Below are 21,430 nucleotides of genomic sequence, written 5' to 3'. Positions count from 1 at the left end.
TTGTAAACCCCCCCCCCCCCCAATCATTATTATAAATTATGGAGAGGGCTCCCACTAAGCCCCACGATCTTAAGAACAAAAAAACTGCTGCTGCCGTTGCAATGTCTCTGCTGAGATTTACCTTGTGTTTGATCAAGGACGATGGGGCTGGTGTTTGATTTGGTCGACGCCTTGCGGTGAGAAGCCCAGGTGGTTCTACAAGTGTTTTTTTTTTCTCTCTTCAAATTTATCTTAAACAGTTACTATTGATTAGAATACCAGGTATTTGTTCTTCTAATTTTCTGCCCAGAATTTCTGTAGAAGTATAATCGGTCCTTGCTATTGATTCAAATCCAGCCATGGGTTTGTCCTAAAATTCTGGTCGACAGTCCCTCTCTATCCCACTAAGGATCGATCCAATTTTTGGCTATTTCTGTTCAGCCATTGGTGAGTTATTAAAAATCACCATGTTTTTGTCTTTTAGTGATCTGCCATAACCAGAATTGTGATTGATTGGTTTGGTTGAGTTCTTACTGATATCTTTAGATTATGGTTCATTGTTTACTGCTGAATTGAACCTATTTGAATTACCATCAGTCCCTGGTTTATCTCTATCTGTCTGGTACTGATCGGTCCTAGATATCACTGGGTTTTTTGAGATCGGTAGCTGCTGGTTGGCTTTGTTTCTGTTTGTCTGATTTAATTGGTTTATATTAGTTGAAATCTGGTTGTTCTTTGATTAAAAAGTTTCTGCAGTTGAGACTTGGTTAGTTCACCTATCTAGTCTACATCATGTGGTGTGATAACCAAGCTACAATCCATAGTGCGTCAAATCCAATGTTCCATGAGAGGACGGAACACATTGAGGTGGACTGTCACTTTGTTCGAGAAAAGCTACAACAATGAGTCAACTCTACAAGTCATGTTTGTATAGAAGAACAACTTGTAGACATAGTTGTCACGGCGCCAAGGCGAACCAAGGCAGTGGAGGGTTGTCTAAGCGCTTAGGCGAGAAGGCGCCCGCCTTAAGGCGAACAAGTGTTATTGTTTATTTTCCCTATTTTCTAACATTATTTAGTAAGCTATATATATACCTTGTATCATAAAAAATAAAGATTAAGCAACATCAAGTCATTAAAAATCAACAATTAGCCATATTAAATCATAAAAAATTAACATTAAGTCATATTAAGTTATCTACAATTACAAAAGTATGTTTGCAATTGGTAGATAAACATTAAGTGATATTAAGTTATCAAGTCCAAGTGTATCTAGAGTAGTCATCTACAATTACAAAAGTATAACTTTTACTATTCATACTAGATACATTGATAGGTCCAAACAAGTCTAAATGAAGGAGTTCCAATGGTTTAGAGGAAGAAACAATGTTCTTGGACTTATGGGAAACTTTGGTTTGTTTGCCCTTTTGACAAGCATCACAGAAATTTTTTTTCTCATACTTGATCTTAGGAAGGTTCCTAGCAAGATCCTTGGATGCATTGGTTTGGATCAACTTGACATTCATATGTCCAAGTCTTCTATGCCATAATGAGCATTCACTATGGTTAGAAACCAAACATGCATTCAAGGGACTAGATTCTTCAAACATGCAAACATAGATATTGTTTTTCCTAGATCCTTTTAGAATTAGATTATCATTTGCATATTTGATGCAACAATGAGAAACATTAAATTCTACTTTGTATCCAATACCACATAACTGACTTACACTCAGAAGATTATAATTCAGATTTTTCACAAAATAAACATTTGTGATTGAAATACCTCCAAGTTTTATTTTTTCAATTCCAACAATTTTTCCTTTGCTGTCATCTCTAAAGGAGACCCATCCTCCGTCGTAGTCCCGTAAGCTTGAGAATAGGTTCTTGTTGGATGTCATGTGTTTGGACCATCCACTATCGATTACCCATTTGGCTTCCACCTTATTCTTCAAGAAAACCTATAACAAAAGTTCAATCGTACATTTGTCCGCATAATCTCATGGGTCCGTCATTGTTAGTGTCAAAAGTTCATACTGGAACCCAAGTGGTCTTGTACTTTTTAGGTCTTTGGTTCTGCCTTTGGGATGACCTTGGGTTTCTTTGGGTCCTTTGAGATTCATAAGACCCATTTGGTCTTTGAGGAGTATGGTAACTTTGAGGTCTATAGGATCCTTGGGTTTGGTGTTTCCCTTGTGGTCTGTAAGACTTCCGAGGGTAGTTCCCATACTTTTGGTATTGCCTTTGGGGCCTCTCAATAGAGTATTCTCTTTGAGGTTGAGATCTTCTATACCTAGGCATAGGTCTAGAATCTTCTTGAGGCCAATATTGCCTTCTTTGGGGTGTGTAGTAGTAAGCATGGCTAACTCTTGGTCTTTCAATTTGAGAGTTGGTGGTCTTTCTTTTCCTAGCATGACATTGGTTTATGGAATGTCCTGTCTTTTTATAGAAACCTCATTTGATGTGAGGGGTGGATGCTTGGTTTCTTTGGTCACCCCTTCTTGGATTCTCACTTTGTTTTTCTTTCCTCCTAGATGGATTTTGTCCATTATAACCCAGTCCTTCTCTTTCATTAGGACCTTTCCTTTGAGATCCAAGGAGGTTGCCGAGGTTCCTTTGCCCTTGGGTGAAAGTGCAAAGGGTGGAGTTCAACTTGGAGTTTTCTTTCTCAAGTTCGCTCACCTTTGAGGTTAGTGCATCCACTCTTTTGTTGAGTGTGTCAACCTCTTTTTCTAGATCATTCTTATCAGACTCTAATTTGAGACTATCTTCATATAGGGCTTCGAAGGCTTCTTGAAGTTCCTCATTAGAGTCATTCATTAAGGATTCAGGTAGGGTTTAACATACCTCTTGTTCTTCATCTCCGATAACCATCAAGGCTAGGTTGGTGACTTTTTCAGATTCACTTTTTCCTTCTTCATCACTTGAGTCCCATATGGCTGCATAAGCCTTCTTCTTTGATTTATGTGGGCATTTGGTTCTGAAGTGTCTAGGCTTTCTGCACTCAAAACACATTACATTTTTAGAAGAGGTTTCCTTAGGTTTGAATTTAGATTTACCTTTTTCACCATAGGGTTTGTCTCCGTAGGATTTGTTTTTGTGTTGCATTCTTCCTTTCTTTTGGAGGAATTTGTTGAACTTCCTCGTGATGAGTGAAATTTCCTTCTCCATATCGAACTCTTTATCTTCATCATCGTCGCTTACTTCTTCAATTGTCTAAGACAATTTTAGAGCTTTGGTTCTTCTTTTGTTCTCAGAATTTGGTTTGTCGGCATTCAACTCTACTTCATGAGTTTGTAGAGATCCAAGCAAGTAATCCAAAAAAATCTTCGTCAAATCTTTGGCTTCTTCTATTGCTGTTTTCTTGGGTCTCCAAGCTGTAGGCAAAGCTCTCAAGATCTTTTTGACTTTTTCAGCGTTAGTGAAAGTTTTACCTAAACTCTTGAGACTATTCACAATATCAGTAAATCTTGTTAACATAGATGTTCTAGACTCATTTTCTTTCATAAAGAAGGATTCGTAATCAGAAACAAGTTGGTCTACTTTTCTTTCCTTTACCTCTTCCGTACCTTCATGTGTGACTAGAAGCATATCCCAAATCTCTTTTGTTGTGTCACATGCTATGACCCAGTTGAACTCTTGCTCGTTGAGGGCAAACTGAAGGAACGTGATTGCATGAAAGTTGTACTGGATGAGAGTAATGTCATCAGCTGTCCATTCTCCTTCTTCTTTTGGTATTGTCTTTCCGTCAACCATTTTGGTGATGGTGTATGGTCCATTCTCTATGACTCTCCATACGAAGATGTTATGACCAAATAAAATTTTTGAATCTGCACTTCCAGAAAGAAAAATTCTCTCCATTAAAGTAAGGGGGTCTCGAGGCGTTCATGCCCTCTGTGGTCCTTGGAATGTGACAATGGTCTTTGACTCACTTTTAAGACAAATATAGTCTTAAATAATTTGAGCTCTTGCTCTGATACCAATTGAAATAACCTGGAGGGGTGAATAGGTTACTCTAGTGGAAATTTAATTCTTTTCGATGTATAGGTCCAAATGTGATTGGAAATAAAAATGCGGAATGAAAATAAAACTGGCACAATCACACGACACCGAGAATTATAGTGGTTCGACTCAATCCGAGTCTAATCCACTCCCTACAAGAATCCTCCTGTAAGGTATTCCACTAGTTCTCCCTTCAGTACGGTAGGTAGGGAAGAAAACCTTTACAATTTTTTCACGGATAAGAGTATCATTACAAATATCCTTTTCAGGCAGAGAGGTGCCTTTACAATCTCTTTTGGAGGTAGAGAGACACTTTCCTCTTTTTAGGATAAGAGAATCCTTACAACCCTAAGTACAGTCTAGAGTTGTAAAAACAGTAAAAGTAAGGAGTAGTGGAATAAGAGGAATACCTCAAGTGTGGTGCAAATGATAAAGATGAGAGATAAATGATGCACCTTATGTAAAGTCCTCTCTATGGCTTTGACTTGCACAGGAAAGAGTGGAGGACTTGATTGAGACTTGAACTCTTGTTGGGATTCAAAGAATCGAACAGCTCGAGTAGGATAGAATAATCTTAATGACTCTTGAATGCTCACAATAGTGCTCTTAATGCTCTTGCTTAACTGATATTTAATTAAGAGCAACTAGGGTATTTATGGATGAGTTTAGTGAAGCAATTTGGGTAGGAAATCAGGCTCTAACAGTCGTATTCTGGGACCACCAGTCGACTGCCATCGATAGCCGGTCGACCAGAAAGAGCCATTAGGGTCAAAAACTAGCCGTTGGAGCTCTTCCAGGGAGTCACCGGTAGACCAGGATTTTCTGCCAGTCGACCTGCTATGGTCTTGGACAGTTCCGGTCAACCGGTGCTTCCAGCCAGTCGACCGCCAACATGATAGGCTCTGTTTTGGCAAAACCCTGCCATACTGACCAGTCGTCAGTGTTTTGACCACACCTTTTCGCTCCGACCTCGGGTTAATCCGAAACCAGTTGTGTTGGAATCGTGACTCGATTTCCTACAACTTTTACGTAGAGTCCATTTCCTGATACCAACTCTAAGGTTGCCCAAAATGCCCTTAAGTCAGGTTAATCTGTTTTCACAGAATTTTACTAGAACATATTGTACTATACCACCTAAGGTCATTCTAGTATGATGCATGAGGTGCGTGCATATGCAATGTGTGTACAAAATACAAAATGTACTATCTATCCTATGGTCTTCATCTTCGGTCTTGAGGTCTTCATCTTCATTCTTGAGGTCTTCATCTCGATATTCCATTTCTTGAAGCTTCAAGGTCATGTCTTCATGAGTTCTTCCTTGATCTTGATTCGACCCTTCTAGGTGTTTCTTCAAGCTGATCACACTTTCTTCAAGCTAATCACGCTTTATCAAATCAAGTTAAAGACGCATGTTTGTTTGTTAACACCAAAACACATTAAGGAGTGCGGGCATGTTCCCAACAACCCAAACTTTAGTCCTATTTGCCCCCAATCTTCTTTAATTTTCAGATTACCCCCATTCCTCAAAGTTGTAATTTCCAGTTATGTCCCATCTACTATTTGTTCACTCTTAAGGACCTAGTTGCTTGGATATTACGGATTTTCCACCAGTCCTTCGAATGTGAGCTATCTATCATTATTGTGGGCTTCTAAGTGATCCGATTCTGAATTTGGAGCCCGGATCTGCATCAGCAATGGAGCATAATAGCCAGTTGATTTAGAATGAATTGATTTTGAGTTACTGTGGTGTGGCAGAGCCTGCTGGCCATCGTGTTCTCTCTCTCTCTCATTCTCATGCGAGAAATCCTTTGTCTTTCTTTTTCCTCTATTTTTTATTTTCTTTTTATTTCTATTATTCTATTTTCCCCCCATTGTTTGCATTGCTGTTTGGAGTGGGATGAAGCCATTATATCTCCCTTGATATCTGCTCATCGACCTGAGATTTTGGGAAAGGATTCCCTTTCTTGGGTTATCTAAACCAAAGTATCTCCCTGATTCCTTTCTTCTTGTGAGCAACATACCTGCAACCGGGACTGGTTCCTGTACTTCTGCCAAGTTCCATCTCCAATATTTCTAATCAGCCCTTAGTTTGCTGATTGCAGTAGATTTAAGAGTTGGAAGACTCTTTCCAATATCCTGGTTCGTTTGGAGATCCCGTTGAACAGTTCTAAACATATGATTCAAAGACCCCTTTTACTGCTGGTTTCTGGTTTGAGAGATCGTGAGGTTGAAGACAACCCTTCTCCCACGATACTTTTTCTTTCTCTATTTTATCCTTCATTTTCCCTTAATGCCGCTCACAGTTTCTCATATCCCATTATATCACACAATAGCCTTTCAAATTTTGGTTTATTACAAGTTTGCCACACCACTTTGAGAACTTGTGATAAATTATAGATTTGCAGCTCTTTACTTATTACTTGGCATCTGGTATTTGGTGGGACCATAGCAAACCCAACAGTGTATCTTATCCTCGGGATGGCATGGGGTGGGGGACTTGATTATTAAATACAAGAGCAAGAATCAATGAAGTCCCACCTTTACCCGCTTTTTAGGTGGGTTGGGTAGGGATAAGGAGGGTACAACAACATAGCCTTACCCCAACTAATTGGGGTTGCCGCATGGATCCTTGCCCTTCAATCGCTCTATTTGAAGTCATACATGACATGAGGCTTAAGCTAAGCATGTCTTCCCTCACCACTTCTCCTATGGTGAATTTAGGCCTGCCCTTGGTTCTTTTAGGGATTTGGGTCGTCTCCAATTCTTCATCTACTAATTCTCTACCTACATGCGACATGTGTCCTATTCTAATCCAACAGCTGTAAATGAAACCCCTTTTTTTCTCCAAAAAAAAAGGGTCTGCAGACCAAATAAGGGAGAGAGAGGGATCCACACTCGGAGAAAGAGAGGTGTGAAAGGGTTAGAGAAGAAGAAGAGGAGGATGGAATCTAGTGTGGCGGCGGCTTCTTCTTAATCTAGGGCTTCTTCTGCTTCATCTTCACCTGCTCATGGTGTGATGTTGGGAGGTGGATTACATGGATCTAGGTCTCAACTCGGACTTTCTCTTACATCAAGCATTAAATCTTCTGTGTGTGTGTGTGTTGGTGTGCGAAGAATTTCTAGGGTTTTCAATCTCGGGATCAGATCAGGTGTATTGATCCTTCTTACAACAATTATCATTCCGATATTCTGTGAAATGTCGGCCATGATCGGATCGTATTGGCCGGTCTTGGGATAGGCGTTGTCCAATCTCTTATCCCAAAATTCACAACTCCGATTGGAATGAAACTGGACTGCCAATTAACTTTATTTTTTTCGAGTGCATCCTTCGTCGTTATCGTTTGTGAATCCATGCACCAGCAGTAACACCTGGATTTTTGGATTCAAACTCATTCCCAAAATTAACTTCTCAAACCTATCCCCTATTCTGTATATTACTTTGTTCTGCTACCGGTGTACTCCGACTAGGATGATATAGACATATGAACAGGGTAGAATCGGTGGTATCAGCCGTAATCGGTTGAAATTGCCCAGACTAAACCCATAACTATTTGAACTGTTCCTAATTTGGGAGAAAAAAGAGGTTTGATCCAACTTTGTGAGGATGTTGGTGCTACCCAGAAAAAAGAATGACATAAATTAGAAGAAGAACGAGAGGAGCCCTACAAACCTGAACGAAGAAGGGAAGGGAGGTAGGAGGAGAAAATGAAGAAGAGGGAGGGAGGAGAAAAAAATGGGGAAAAAGGGGTTTGATCCATAGCCGTTGGATCAAAATGGGACACATGTATGGTGATTAGGAATTGGTAAAGAATTGGAGACGAGCCAAATTCCTCTTTTAGTTCCCTCAATTTGAATCAAATCACTCCTCCGTGCAGGGCATCCCTAGGTCTCCATTGAACATGGATTAAACGACTCTCTTGAAGTTTATCAGGAATCGGAGCTGCTCCAACCCAGCTCTAATGTGGCCATTCGTTACTTTATCCTTCCTAGTTTTGCCACACGTGCATCTCAACATCATCATCTTTGCTACATTTAGTTTATTAGGAAATTTCTAGTATCACCCCTGTAACTAACCCGAATTCCACGTGACACTAATTTTTTTGAAAAATATAAACCGCACCCAGTTTGAGTAAATGATGCCAACCAAAAACTTTGGAAAAAAAGAAAGAAAGAAAAAGACCATTTTTACTCTGTTATATCCCTCCATATAACCAACTACATTGTTGAATGAAACTTAAGTGGGACCCACCACTAACCCACCACTCCTGCATAATCTCAGTAGGGATCTAATCATGACCGTAACAAAAGTCCTTGTATAGTGAAATTCATCAGATGAGTTGTTCTAGATACAAGAATCCATCTGAGTAGTAAGCGCCATCTCAACCAACTATTCCAATCTTCTCTCAGGCACAACAATTGGTGGAAGCAACCTCTCCAACTCATCCAACAACCTTCATCTCATTTCTCTAATATGACTATTGTCCATACTACCCAACTCATGTCCTCCAAAGAAATGATACCATACATAAGCTTGTAAACCTTCTCAGTGTCTCCCCCCAATACAGAAATGTGTTTTCTAAGAACAGCCAAAGCTGAGAAGTCATCTCCACAGTTCAAGCACTCCAGGATACAATGCCTGAAGATTGAGAAGGAAGCTGAATCTCGAATTCTTTCTACCAAATCCTCAAGTTCGACAAAAGCATTAAGGGTTTGGGATTCTAGCAACATGAATTCCGATGATTTTTAAGAAATTTCAGATTCAGATTCAGATTCCAATTGGGATACTTACTTTTTATAGCCTAGGGAGTAAAGACATTGGATAATAACTCTTAACAGATTCATGTTTCTTACTTAAACCTTTTGGGGCGAGCAGCACAGGTGAATTCTCCATTGGCATGGGTTTGGAAGAGAGAGGGTGGGGTGGGGTTGTAGGGCTGGGGGGTGTGGCAGGGAAGGGAAGGGAAGGGAAGGGAAGGGAAGGTGCATGGACAGGGGTGGGAGCTTTTTTGTTGGAGGATAGCAGTTTGTCGAGAGTAATTGCCTTCGTCGGAAATGGAAGGTTTTGCAATGAAGAAATAGAAGCCCTAACTAATATCTTTGTTTTGGGGGTGTTTGCAATGAAGAGTAGAGCGGTAAGTTTACCCTTCTTCAAGGGTAGTTTAGCTATTTAGTAAACTCTAACCTGCTGATGTCATCACTTAATGGGGAACAAAAACTAATGGAGTGGACATATCAGTTATTTAGTTATGAAAGTGGGGGTGGCATTTCTCAAAAAATTTGGTGTCACGTGGAATTCGGGTTAGTTACAGGGGTGGTACTAGAGATTTTCCCTAGTTTATTTATATGGCACTTCTTAACTTCCCCAATATTCGACACCATACGTCATACTCAGTCGTATGACAGTCTTGTAAAATTTTTCTTTAAGCTTTACTAGAATACGTTGATCACACTGAACTCTAGTCACACCTCTCCACTTCATCCATCCTATAAGGTGGATGTTAAATATAATATATCTTTCCAGCCCCACACCCCCAACCCCAAAAAAAAAAAAAAGGAAAAAAAGGAAAAAAAAAAAAGAATTAGTGATTTACCTGGAAAACATTGAACAACGTACCTAGTGCACGAGGCTTCCATTACTGCAGGGTTTGGGGAGGGGCAGATGTATGCAGCTTCTCCTCCACATCACGGACAAGCTGTTTCCTTGAATTCAAACTGTTTGCATAGGCTCTGTCAGTATTTATGATAAAACTTTATAGAGGGTTGAAATTATTGTCAAACCCCAATTTCCCAGTATAAAGTATCTTTGAAACCCCAGCTGGTTTAGGCCTTTCTGTCAACATGGTGATTGGTAATCTAGTGTTATTACTGCCTTAAACATGGAAGACGTATATTGTATAATTTTTGCAACCTTCTTTGTAGGTTGGACAGCTGAGCGAGGTTTCAAATGAAACGCATAGTGCGGGACTCAAATTATTCTTGGAAATGGAGCTTGGGCCAGTAAATGTTGTCTTTTTTTTTTTTTTTTTAATAGAATTTAACTTAATACATTGTCAAGCTTGCTTGAATAGTGTGGTTTTGCACTCTCAATGCTTTTCTCTATTGTCATATAGGATATGCTTCCTCTTCCTCTTCCTCCACCGGACAAGACAAAAGACAATATTTTGCTTTTCTTCAAGTTGTATGACTTTGAGATAGGAAAGCTCCGGTGCTTAGTTTTTCTTGCCCTCCTACTATTTCTTGTGGCATTTTTTCGGGTAGATCAAATAACATGGTTGATTTTAATTTTATTTATTTATTTATTTGTCAGGTATGTTGGAAGGCTTTTTGTTAAGGGTATTGATAAGCCTGTAGATATCCTACCAAAATTAAATGAAATGGCTGGATTTGACCCTAGTGAAGAAATTGAACTTTATGAGGTTCATCTCTTGTCCTTTTGTGCAATTTTCTTTCTAATTCTACCCAATGTCCGTCATGGAATTGTGACCGTCTCTTATTTCCCACTTTCTTTGTACCATACGTCAGGAATTTTTTATTTATATAAGGTTCATTCCCATGCTTTTGTGCTGACCAGGAAATTGAGTTCCAGCCTAGTGTCAAGTGTGAACACATTGACAAGAAACTCACCTTTCGATCTAGACAGGTATTTATTTACCATGTAGGGGTGATTGTATTGTCTTTTTGCTGCTTGCATTTCCTGTTCTGATTAATATAATATGCTTCCCTATGTTTATAGATGGAAGATGGGGGCATTATTTGTTTTCAGAAGTCTAAATCTGGTGGTACTAGAAATCGCAAATATCTTGATGTTCCGTCATTTTTGGAATATGTACATGATCTCCTGGTATGCCTTTTAGTTGATGGACCTTTTGTTCAATTATTATAAAATTGTTTGGTGATAGCACTAAAACTACATCGGGGCTTGTTTATTTGGTTCTCATTAAGTTTTATTTGTTATTTTTGAGAAGCTTACATGTGATCTTAGATAGCTTGAAGAAGTAAAACCATGAAATTGATTATGGTTTTGTATTTTAATCTGCTTTCTGAAGGTACCTTAGTTCTCATGATAATAAAAATCCACAAAACTAATAATGGAGTCATCTCATTAGGAATCATTGAAGTTCTTCTCCCATTTCCACAGTGCTTGGAATCGTTTAGGAATTGATATCCTCCCGTCCTGTTAGTAAACGGGACTGCGATCTAGGTTTGGTTCCGTTAACTAAACGGGATGGTACTGGACTGGCACTGGCACTGGCACTGGCACTGGCACCTTTGGTCCGGTACCAGTACATACCCATCCCTATTGACACCCTTACCCCCAGGAGACAACAGTGAGCCTGTTCCTTGAGTTATCACAAATTGGATGATGGCATAGCAGCCAAGTTTGGAGCTATCATCGAAGTAGATGGCTTTCCAAATCTTATCAAAAGAATGAGAATTAGAAGTCCATCTACGAAGATTGCGTTGCATTCATATATGATTGATTGCATCATTAAAGGCAAGCTTCCCAATAGTATCACAAATGTTAGATCCACTGAAATTTATGTCAACCTAGATCCATTCTCTAGACAAGGGAAGGATTCTCCTGCCAGACGGCCAGTAGGAGCTAGGGACCCTCTTCCAGATAGAGGAAGCGATGGGGTAGGAAAAAAAAGATGGTTGGCAGCTTCGGTTTCATTTTAGTAGAAACAGCGAGAGGGGGACCTCAATGTGTCGGTAAATGAGAAAAGACTGCATAGGGAGGCAGTTGGTAATGGCTCGCCATCTTGTGAAGCTGTGGCGAGGGATATGACTTTTAAACTATATAATATTGCCAAGGCATAAGGGGACCTTTTGAATGGATTAAATCCCAAGCATAGGCAGAGGTGAACAAACCCTGGGAAGAGGGGAGCTAGAGGACTTTTCCTCTCATCCTCGGTTTCCCGGAGGTATAGGGGGAAGGGAGGACCAAAGATAGGTGAGGGGAGGGCGGAGCTGGGAGGAGATCATCCACCAAGAGAAAGGATGGAGGCGACTGTGCAAATCTACTCAAGCCAGAGGAGTAAATTGATCTAGGGGAGACCAGGGAGAGGAGGATACTAGACGGGTGCCAAGGATCCATCTAAAGGGAGGTGGTGGAGCCATTGCCAATGACATAGGCAATCACACCAAGGGTAGTAGGTCTGGAGCTAAGGATTTTACGCCAGATCCAAAAGCATTAGAGGAGGCAGAAGAAGTCCAGAGGGAGTCATTTTTTTAGGGGGGAGTAAACCCAAGAGACCTAAATACTACTATGCTTAGAAGCAATTTTCTAAATGAGCTTTAGGGTGCCCACAGAGTTGACATCCTTGATTTGCCTCAAGCCTAAACTTCCTTCAGATTTGGGATTGCAGACCTTTGACCAACTTAAAGGTGGAGGAATTTTGAGGAGTCTGCTCCTTTCCGGAGGAAGGAACAGAGGAGGGGGTTGATAACCTTGGAGGTGGCAATAGGGAGAACAAAAATTCTGGACCAATAGAGGTACATAGATTGGAGAACTGATCTGTTGAGAACCAGACAACGAACATAGGAGAGAAGCTTGCCTTTGCAAATCTGCAACCTTTTCCTCATAAGGTCAAAGAAGGGGGAGCAGCGGTGGGAGGAGAGTCTGGAAGAGATGAGGGGCAACCACTAGTATTTAACTGGGAGGGAGCTGGGGGGGAGCTGAGAGAGAAGCTAGAGTGGGCAAGGAGATGGTCTTGGCAAACATCAGAGAAATGTGTTAGAAAGAGACTACATTTGGGGAGATTGATACGGAGGCTAGAGAGAGACTCGAAAAGACAAAGGGAAAACATAATATTGGATATAGAGGTGGGGTCAGCCTTAGAGAAAATCATAAGGTCACCTGCAAAAGGAAGAGATGGGTGAGCATAAGGGCTTTACAATTGGGGATGGGCGAGATGAGGTGTTGGTCAGCAGAGGATTGGATGGAATGGGAGAGAACCTCAAGGCAAGATAGAAGAGAAACAGGAAAGAACCTCAAGGGCAAGAGAGAAGAGAAAAGGGGATAGATGATATCCTTGTCAGGTGCCCACTGAGGACGAGAAGTAGCCCACATGACTACCATTGATCAGAATTGAAAAGCGGGGATAGGAGATGCAAGAATGAATGCAATGGACAAAGGAGGGGGGAAAAGACATGCACAGGTGAAATAAGCTCAATGCCAAAGTTGGAGAAGAGCTTGGGTATAGAGTTGGCATTGATTCTAGCCTTGAGCGATCTGTGAAAATAGGCTGAATTAGGAGAGAGAGAGAGAGAGAGAGAGAGAGAGAGAGAGAGAGAGAGAGAGAACCTATTAGGGGCACGACTAAGTGCGTTGACGACAGAGAATAAATAAGAGGGGTAACCAGAAGGGACAGATAAGAAGGGATAGATGAAATAACCTAAAGGGGGATGAATAAGTTATACTAGTGGAAATTAAAACTTTTCGAGATCGTATCTCCGAGTGTGATTGCGAATTGAAACTAAAGCGGAATAAAAGAAATAATTACAATCACATAACACAAGATTTATAGTGGTTCGACTCAATCCGAGTCTAGTCCATTCCCTACAAGAATCCTCTTGTAAGGTATTCCACTAGTTCTCCTTTTCAATACGGTAGGTAGGGAAGAAAACCTTTACAATCCTTTTCATGGATAAAAGTATCCTACAAATCCCCTTTACAGGCAGAGAGGCGCCTTTACAATCTCTTTTGTAGGGAGAGAGACATCTTCCTCTTTTTAGGATAAGAGAATCCTTACAACCCTAAGTACAGTCTAGAATTGTAAAAACAGTAAAATTAAGTAGTGGAATAAGAGGAATACCTTAAGTGTGGTACAACTGATGAGAATGAGAGATGAATAATACACCTTATGTAAAGTCCTCTCTATGGCTTTGACTTGCACAGGAGAGAGAGTGGAGGACTTGATTGGGACTTGAGCTCTTACAGGAATTCAATGACTTGAACAGCTCAAGTAGGATATAATAATCTTAATGACTCTTGAATGCTCACAATAGTGCTCTTAATACTCTTGCTTAAGTGATATTTAATTAAGAACAACTTGGGTGTTTATAGATGAACTTAGTGAAGCATTTTCGGCAGGAAATCAGGCTCTAATGGTCTTATTCTGGGACCACCGGTCGACCGCCATTGGTAGCCGGTCGACAGGAAAGAGCCGTTAGGGACAAAAACTAGCCATTGGAGTTCTTCCAGAGAGGCACCAGTCGATCGGGACTTTCTGTCGGTCGACCAGCTATGGTCTCGGATAGTTCTGGTCGACCGCTACATCTAGCCGATCGACCGCCAGCTTGACAGGCCCTGTTTTGACAGAACTCTACCATACTGACCAGTCCTCAGTGTTTTGACCATAACTGTTTGGTCCGACCTCGGATTATCCCCAAACCAGTTGTGTTGGGATCGTGACTTGATTTCCCACAACTTTTACGGATTGTCCATTTCTTGATACCAACTCTAAGGTTGCCCAACATGCCCTTGAGTCAGGTCACTCTATTTTCACAGAATTTTAGTTGAACATTTTGCACTCTACCACCTAAGGTCATTCTATTATGATGCATGAGGTGCTTGCATATGCAATGTGGGTAGAAATTACAAATTATACTTTCTATCCTATTCTCTTCATCTTGGGTCTTGAGATCTTCATCCTTGGTCTTGAGGTCTTCATTCTTGGTCTTGAGATCTTCATCCTCAGTCTTGAATGTCTTTGGGCTTCAAGGTCATGTCTTGATGAGTTCTTCCTTGATGTCTTAATTCGACTCTTCTAAGTGTGTCTTCAAACTAATTTTACTTTCTTCAAGCTCATCACACTTTATCAAATCGAGTTAAAGACGCATGTTTGTTTGTTAACACCAAAACATATTAAGGAGTGTGGGAATATTCCCCAACAATCTCCCCCTTTTTGGTGATGACAAACAAACACAAGCAATATAACCAAATACACGAAATGACAGTAACACAGTAAACAGAATTCCAAAGTCATTTCCAAAGACAATCAGATTAAAATACAGTAAGAAATGACAGTAACACAGTAAACAGAATTTCAAAGTCATTTCCAAAGACAGTCAGATTAAAGTAATCCTGAATATAGAGACTGAATATAGAGATACTTCTCCCCTTTTTGTCAACAACAAAAAGGCACCAAAACAAAAAATGCATGTGCAGCATAAGAGAATAAAACACTCCCCCTGAGTATGTGCTAGGAAAAAAAAAGGTTTAAACTAATTATGACACACAAGTGCAGCATTGTTTAAATAAAATAACCATAAGTTTAACCGTAAGTTGAGCATTGTATCTCAGAGTACTTCAACAAGTAAAGATAAAGACTTAAAGTAAAAGCTGAGTTCCACAAGATAAAATAAAATAAAGAACAACAGAACATGAGTTTAACGGTCACAAAAGAAATCTATAAAAGGAGTAAGAGCTCCTATTCCTCCTCATCCTCATCCTCATCCTCATCGTCAACGTCCTCTTCTTTGTCTGTCTTCATCATCTTCATCTACCTCATCTCTTCATAGGAGTTGGAGAATCTCATTATGCTTTCTCTCCATCTTCCCCAATTGGGCAAGGAGGATGTTTCCAAACTTCTCCAGATCGGCGACGGTTGCAAAGGCTGACCCATCATCACTTCCTTGTTGCTGTGGTTGGCTGGGTCCAACATCAGTCTTTTTGGAGGCAGTGGTCTTCTTGGGAAGGATGTGCATCTTTCGAACAGTGGAGATGTCGATTTCTTGAGAAAGAGGCTCAAAGCATTCACCAATGAAATCCACATGAAAATGGTCTAAGATTTGACAAATCATCCTTCCATAGGGAAGATTTCCCTTTAGAAGTTTGTCACCATGGATGATCATGGTTTTGAGCAGAATGTAAGGAAGGTTGATGCTCACTGTCTTGCAAACACAGTACGTAAGATAGGCATGGAATGGTGAGACCTCATCTCTATGACCACTCTTTCGTAGGATGTTGTAGGAGATGATGAGGTTGGCAATCCTCCCCAGATCGGTGAGTTCCTTAGCCTTAATCTTGTGCGTATTAGCATACTCCTTCATGATGCTAGTGTACACAGTCAATGTCCATGAATTTTTCTATATAGGTCTCAGGGTTGTAGTATTTGAGTTCCCCTGCCATAGAGATGTCTAGGATTTATCCTAACATCAGGATGTCTATATCTATGGGAACTCCCTTAACATAGGAATGAACTAGAAGATTATCACCTTCACCAGAGAAGGTAAGGTTGCAGAAGAACATTTTGACTAGGTGGGGCTAACAGTTGAACTCTAGTTTGAGAAAGTTGCCCCATCCCAAAGAATCAAAGAGGTCTTTGATGTCATACCTGGACAAAGAGTCGGAATTGATGGTTCTTCCTTGCTCTATTTGTCGAGAAATGTATAAATCCCATGATTCTTGAGCAATGGAGGAGGAGAGCCAGATATCTTTGTCAGAGGCCTTATGTTTTCCCTTTTGAGCGACGGTCTTCTTGGCTTTGTGTGGGCGGTGAGAGTCCATGATGATGAAAGGCGAAAGAAGAGAAGAAAGGCAAGAGTTTGAGAGGGAAAGGAAGGATCTTGAGAGATCTGGGTTAGAAATGGGTTCTAAGCTAGGGTTTTGGGCGAGGGATAGTTGAAATAGGGTTTTAGGCCAAAAGGGGTTTTTAAAATAAGGCAAAAAGGCTCAAAAAATCGATTTTAAAAGGGTTCAGAATCAAGTTTTTGGCAGCGTTGGTCGACCGGTAGATGGTGGCGGTCAACTGGAAGAATTGAGGAGGTCGACCGACAAACTATTCTCCCAGGGGCAGTCGACCGGTGGATCAGGGGCGGTGGACCTATAGATTCCAGAATTGCCTGGAAACCCAGAAAACTTTGAATTTTGAAGGGGTTTTTCAAGTCCAGGCTTTTGGAATTTAAATATGCATGAAAAATGTTTAATCTTTCAACCAAATGGGTTGCAAATTCCCAGTTCCTTCCTTAGGAAACTGAAACGCTCTTCACCTAGTGGTTTAGTGAATATATCTGCGAATTGTTTCTCGGTTTCAATGTATTCTAGAGACACTCACCATTTTGAATGGTGTCTCGCAGAAAGTGGTGTCGAATGTCTATGTGCTTTGCCCTTAAATATAAAATGGGATTTTTACTCAAGTTTATGGCACTGGTGTTATCGCACATGATTGGGCAAGATTCGAAACTCACTCCAAGGTCTTGGAGAGTTTGCTTCATCCAAAGGATTTGGGCACAACATCTACTAGCTGTAACATATTCGGCTTCGATGGTAGATAGAGCAATGGAGTTTTGTTTCTTGCTAAACCAAGAGACAAGGCAAGAGCCGAGAAAGTGACAGGTACCACTGGTATTTTTTCTGTCTATATGGCAGCCTGCGAAGTCAACATCTGAAAAGCTGACTCAGTCAAGGGGTTGGTTTTTGGGGTACCATAACCCAACATCACAAGTGCTTTTCAAATATTTAAAAATTCTTTTCACAGCTGTGAGGTGTGATTTCTTAGGATCGGCTTGAAACCGAGCACATGCACATACACTGTTCATGATGTCAGGTCTACTTGCTGTTAGATATAGAAGGCTCCCAATCATGCCTCTATATCTAGTTACATCCTCAGAAATGCCATCTTCATCCTTGGTTAGTTTCAAGGATGAGTTCATCGGAGTGTCTGAAGATTTTTGACTGTTAATGTCAAATTTCTTTAGCAGCTCCTTAGTGTACTTGCTTTGGTTTATGAAAATCCCATAATCAGTTTGTTTTATTTGAAGACCAAGGAAGAAATTTAACTCTCCCATCATACTCATTTCAAATTCATTGCTCATCTTGCTACTGAAATCAATACACATTTTCTCGTTGGTTGAGCCAAAGATGATATCATCTACATAAATTTGAATAATGAGTATGTCATTCTTCAAGTTCTTCATGAACAGGGTTGTGTCAATCCTCCCCCTTGAGAAGCCACTTTCTATCAAGAAAGTACTCAATCTCTCATACCAAGCTCTAGGAGCTTGTTTGAGGCCATATAGGGCTTTCTCAAGTCTATAGACATGGTTTGGAAACTTAGGGTCTTCAAAACAGGGGTCACTACATAGACCTCTTCTTGAATGGATAAGAAGGCACTTTTGACATCCATTTGATACCGTTTGAAGTCCTTATGGCATGCAAAAAGCTAGTAACATTCTAATGGACTCTAACCTTGCTACTGGTGCATAGGTTTCATCATAGTCTATTCCCTCTTGCTGATTATACACTTTGGCTACTAGTCTCGCTTTGTTTCTTAATATGTTCTCATCTTCATCCAGTTTATTGCGAAAGACCCACTTAGCACCAATGATGGTGTGGTGGTCAGGTTTTGGGACAAGTTCCCATCCCTTGCTTCTTTCAAACTGGTGAAGCTCCTCTTGCATAGCAACAATCCAATCACTATCTTTTAGTGCTTCTTCAATGTTCTTGGGTTCAATCTTTGAGATAAATGTAGTGTGATTGCATACCTCTCGGGTTTTAGATCTAGTTTGGATTTCTCCATCTAGATCCCCTATAATGTTTTCTAAGGGATGATTCCTATGAGGGATGACTTCCTTAGGTAGTGTTTCTACTTTTTCGATGGTAACATCATTAGAATCATCAAGAGAAATATCATTAACTTTGTTCTTAAGCTCATCAAACATGGTATCATCATCATCAACAAGAGATTTATTCAAGTCATTAGGCAATGATTCATCAAATCGTATATTTATAGATTCTTCAACCATTAATGACTTTTTATTAATCAGATTTCGCATCAAATTTTTCAAGATGGTTTTTAGTGTTTAGGATGAAACATTTACACCAAAAAACTCTAAAGTAGTCTACTTTTGTCATTTTACCAAAGTACAGTTCATATGGGTCTTGGAAAATAAAGGTCTAAGAATTATCCTATTTAGCACATAACAAGCTGTATTTATAGCTTCAGCCCAAAAGTACTTAGGTAAGGAATACTCATTGAGCATAGTCCTAGCCGTCTCTTTTAGTGACCTGTTTTTTCTTTCAACAACCCCATTAGATTGAGGTGTAATAGGAGTGGAGAAATTATGGTCAATTCCATACTTGTTGCAATATAAGTCAAAATGACATATTGTCAAATTCTCCTCCATGGTCACTCCTCACAGAGGTTACTGTATACCTTTTCTGATTTTGCAGTCTATTACATAGAGTTGCAAATTCATTGAAGGCATCATTTTTGTTTTTCAGAAAAACAGTCCTAGTGTATCTAGAGTAGTCATCTACGATTACGAAGGTATAACTTTTACCACTCATACTAGATACATTGATAGGTCCAATGAAGAAGTTCCAATGGTCTAGAGGAAGAGACAATATTCTTCGACTTGCGGGAGACTTTGGTTTGTTTGCCTTTTTGACAAGCATCAGAGAAATTGTCTTTCTCATACTTGATCTTAGGGAGGTTCCTCACAAAATCCTTGGATGCAATGGTTTGAATCAACTTGACATTCACATGTCCAAGTCTTCTATGCCATAATGATGATTCACTATGGTTAGAAACCAAACATGCATTCAAGGAACTTGATTCTTCAAGCATACAAACATCAATGTTTTTCCTAGACCCTTTTAGAATTAGATTATTATTTGCATATTTGATGCAACAATGAGAAACATTAAATTCTACTTTGTATCCAATACCACATAACTGACTCACACTCAGAAGATTATAATTCAGATTTTACAAAAAGTAAACATTTGAGATTGAAATACCTACAAGCCTTATTTTTCTAATACCAGCAATTTTTCTTTTGCTGTCATCTCCAAAGGAGATCCATCCTTCATTGTAGTCCCGTAAGCTTGGGAATAGGTTCTTGTTGGATGTCATGTGTTTGGAGCATCCACTGTCGATTACCCATTCGGCTTCCACCTTATTCTTCAAGCAAACCTATAACAGAAATTTAATCGTACATTGGTCCCCATAATCTCATGGGTCCATCATTGTTAGTGTCAAAAGTTCCTACTGGAACCCAAGTGGTTTTGTACTTCTTAGGTCTTTGGTTCTGCCTTTGGGATGACTTTGGGTTTCTTTGGGTCCTTTTGAGGTTCATAAGATCCCTTTGATCTTTGAGGAGTATAGTATCTTTGAGGTCTATAGGATCCTTGGTTTTGGTATTTCCCTTGTGGTCTATAAGTCTTCCGAGGGTAGTTCCCATACCCTTGGTATTGTCTTTGGGGCCTCTCAATAGAGTATTCTCTTTGAGGTTGGGATTTTCTATACCTGGACATAGGTCTAGAGTCTTTTTGAGACCTATATTGCATTCTTAGGGGCTTGTAGTAGTAGGCATGGCTAACTCTCGGTCTCTCAGTTTGAGAGTTGGGGGTCTTTCTTTTCCTAGCGTGACACTGGTTTATGGAATGTTCTGTCTTTTTGCAAAAACCACATTTGATGTGAGAGGTGGATGGTTGGTTTCTTTGGTCACCCCTTATTGGATTCTCACTTTGTTTTTCTTTCCTCCTAGATGGATTTTGTCCATTGTAACCCAGCCCTTCTCTTTCATTTGGACCTTTCCTTTGAGATCCAAGAAGATTGTCAAGGTTCCTTTGCCCTTGGGTGAAAGTGCAAAGGGTGGAGTTCAACTTGGAGTTCTTTCTCCAGTTCACTCACCTTTGGGGTTAGTGCATCCACTCTTTTATTGAGTGCGTCAACCTCTTTTTCAAGTTCATTCTTATCAGACTCTAATTTGAGACTTTCTTTATATAGGGCCTCGAAGGCTTCTTGAAGCTCCTCATTAGAGCCATTCATTAAGGATTCAAGTTGGGTTTGACATACCTCTTGTTCTTCATCTCCAATAGCCATCAAGGCGAGGTTGGTGACTTCTTCTTCAGATTCGCTTTTTCCTTCTTCATCACTTGAGTCCCATGTGGCTGCGTAAGCCTTCTTCTTTGATTTATGTGGGCATTCGGTTCTGAAGTGTACAAGCTTTCTGTACTCAAGACACTATATCTTTAGAAGAGATTTCCTTGGGTTTAATTTTAGATTTACCTTTTTCCCCATAGTATTTGTCTCCGTAGGATTTGTTCTTGTGTTGAAACCTTCCTTTCTTTTTTAGAAACTTGTTGAACTTCCTCGTGATGAGTGAAATTTCTTTTTCCATATCGAATTCTTCATCTTCATCATCATCGCTTACTTCTTCAGTAGTCTGAGATGACTTTAGAGCTATGGTTCTCTTTTTGTTTTTAGGATTTGGTTTGTCGGCAGTCAACTCTACTTCATAAGTTTGTAGAGATCCAAGCAAGTAGTCCAAAGAAATTTTCGTCAAGTCTTTGGCTTCTTCTATTGCTGTTTTCTTACGTCTCCAAGCTGTAGGCAAGGCTCTTAATATTTTTCTGACTTTTTCAGCGTTAGTGTAAGTTTTACTTAAACTTTTGAGACTGTTCACAATGTCAGTAAATCTTGTAAACATAGAAGTTA

The 21,430-nt window shown here is 40.0% G+C and overlaps 1 protein-coding gene across 1 annotated transcript in view; it reads left to right on the top strand.

Moving 5' to 3' along the window:
- LOC122061098 (ubiquitin C-terminal hydrolase 13-like) overlaps positions 1–21,430 on the top strand; it is a 120,071-nt gene that overhangs the window by 34,605 nt on the left and 64,036 nt on the right. Inside the window, exons 9-13 of the mRNA XM_042624284.1 lie at positions 9,900–9,983; positions 10,091–10,185; positions 10,288–10,396; positions 10,552–10,620; positions 10,714–10,821. Coding sequence (XP_042480218.1) covers positions 9,900–9,983; positions 10,091–10,185; positions 10,288–10,396; positions 10,552–10,620; positions 10,714–10,821 — 465 coding nt within the window. The remainder of the gene's footprint in view (positions 1–9,899; positions 9,984–10,090; positions 10,186–10,287; positions 10,397–10,551; positions 10,621–10,713; positions 10,822–21,430) is intronic.

Source organism: Macadamia integrifolia, chromosome 14 (genome assembly GCF_013358625.1).
Source record: "Macadamia integrifolia cultivar HAES 741 chromosome 14, SCU_Mint_v3, whole genome shotgun sequence".
Lineage (NCBI taxonomy): Eukaryota > Viridiplantae > Streptophyta > Magnoliopsida > Proteales > Proteaceae > Macadamia > Macadamia integrifolia.
Note: the sequence above shows the minus strand (reverse complement) of the source record. Positions and strands in the feature narration are given on the sequence as shown.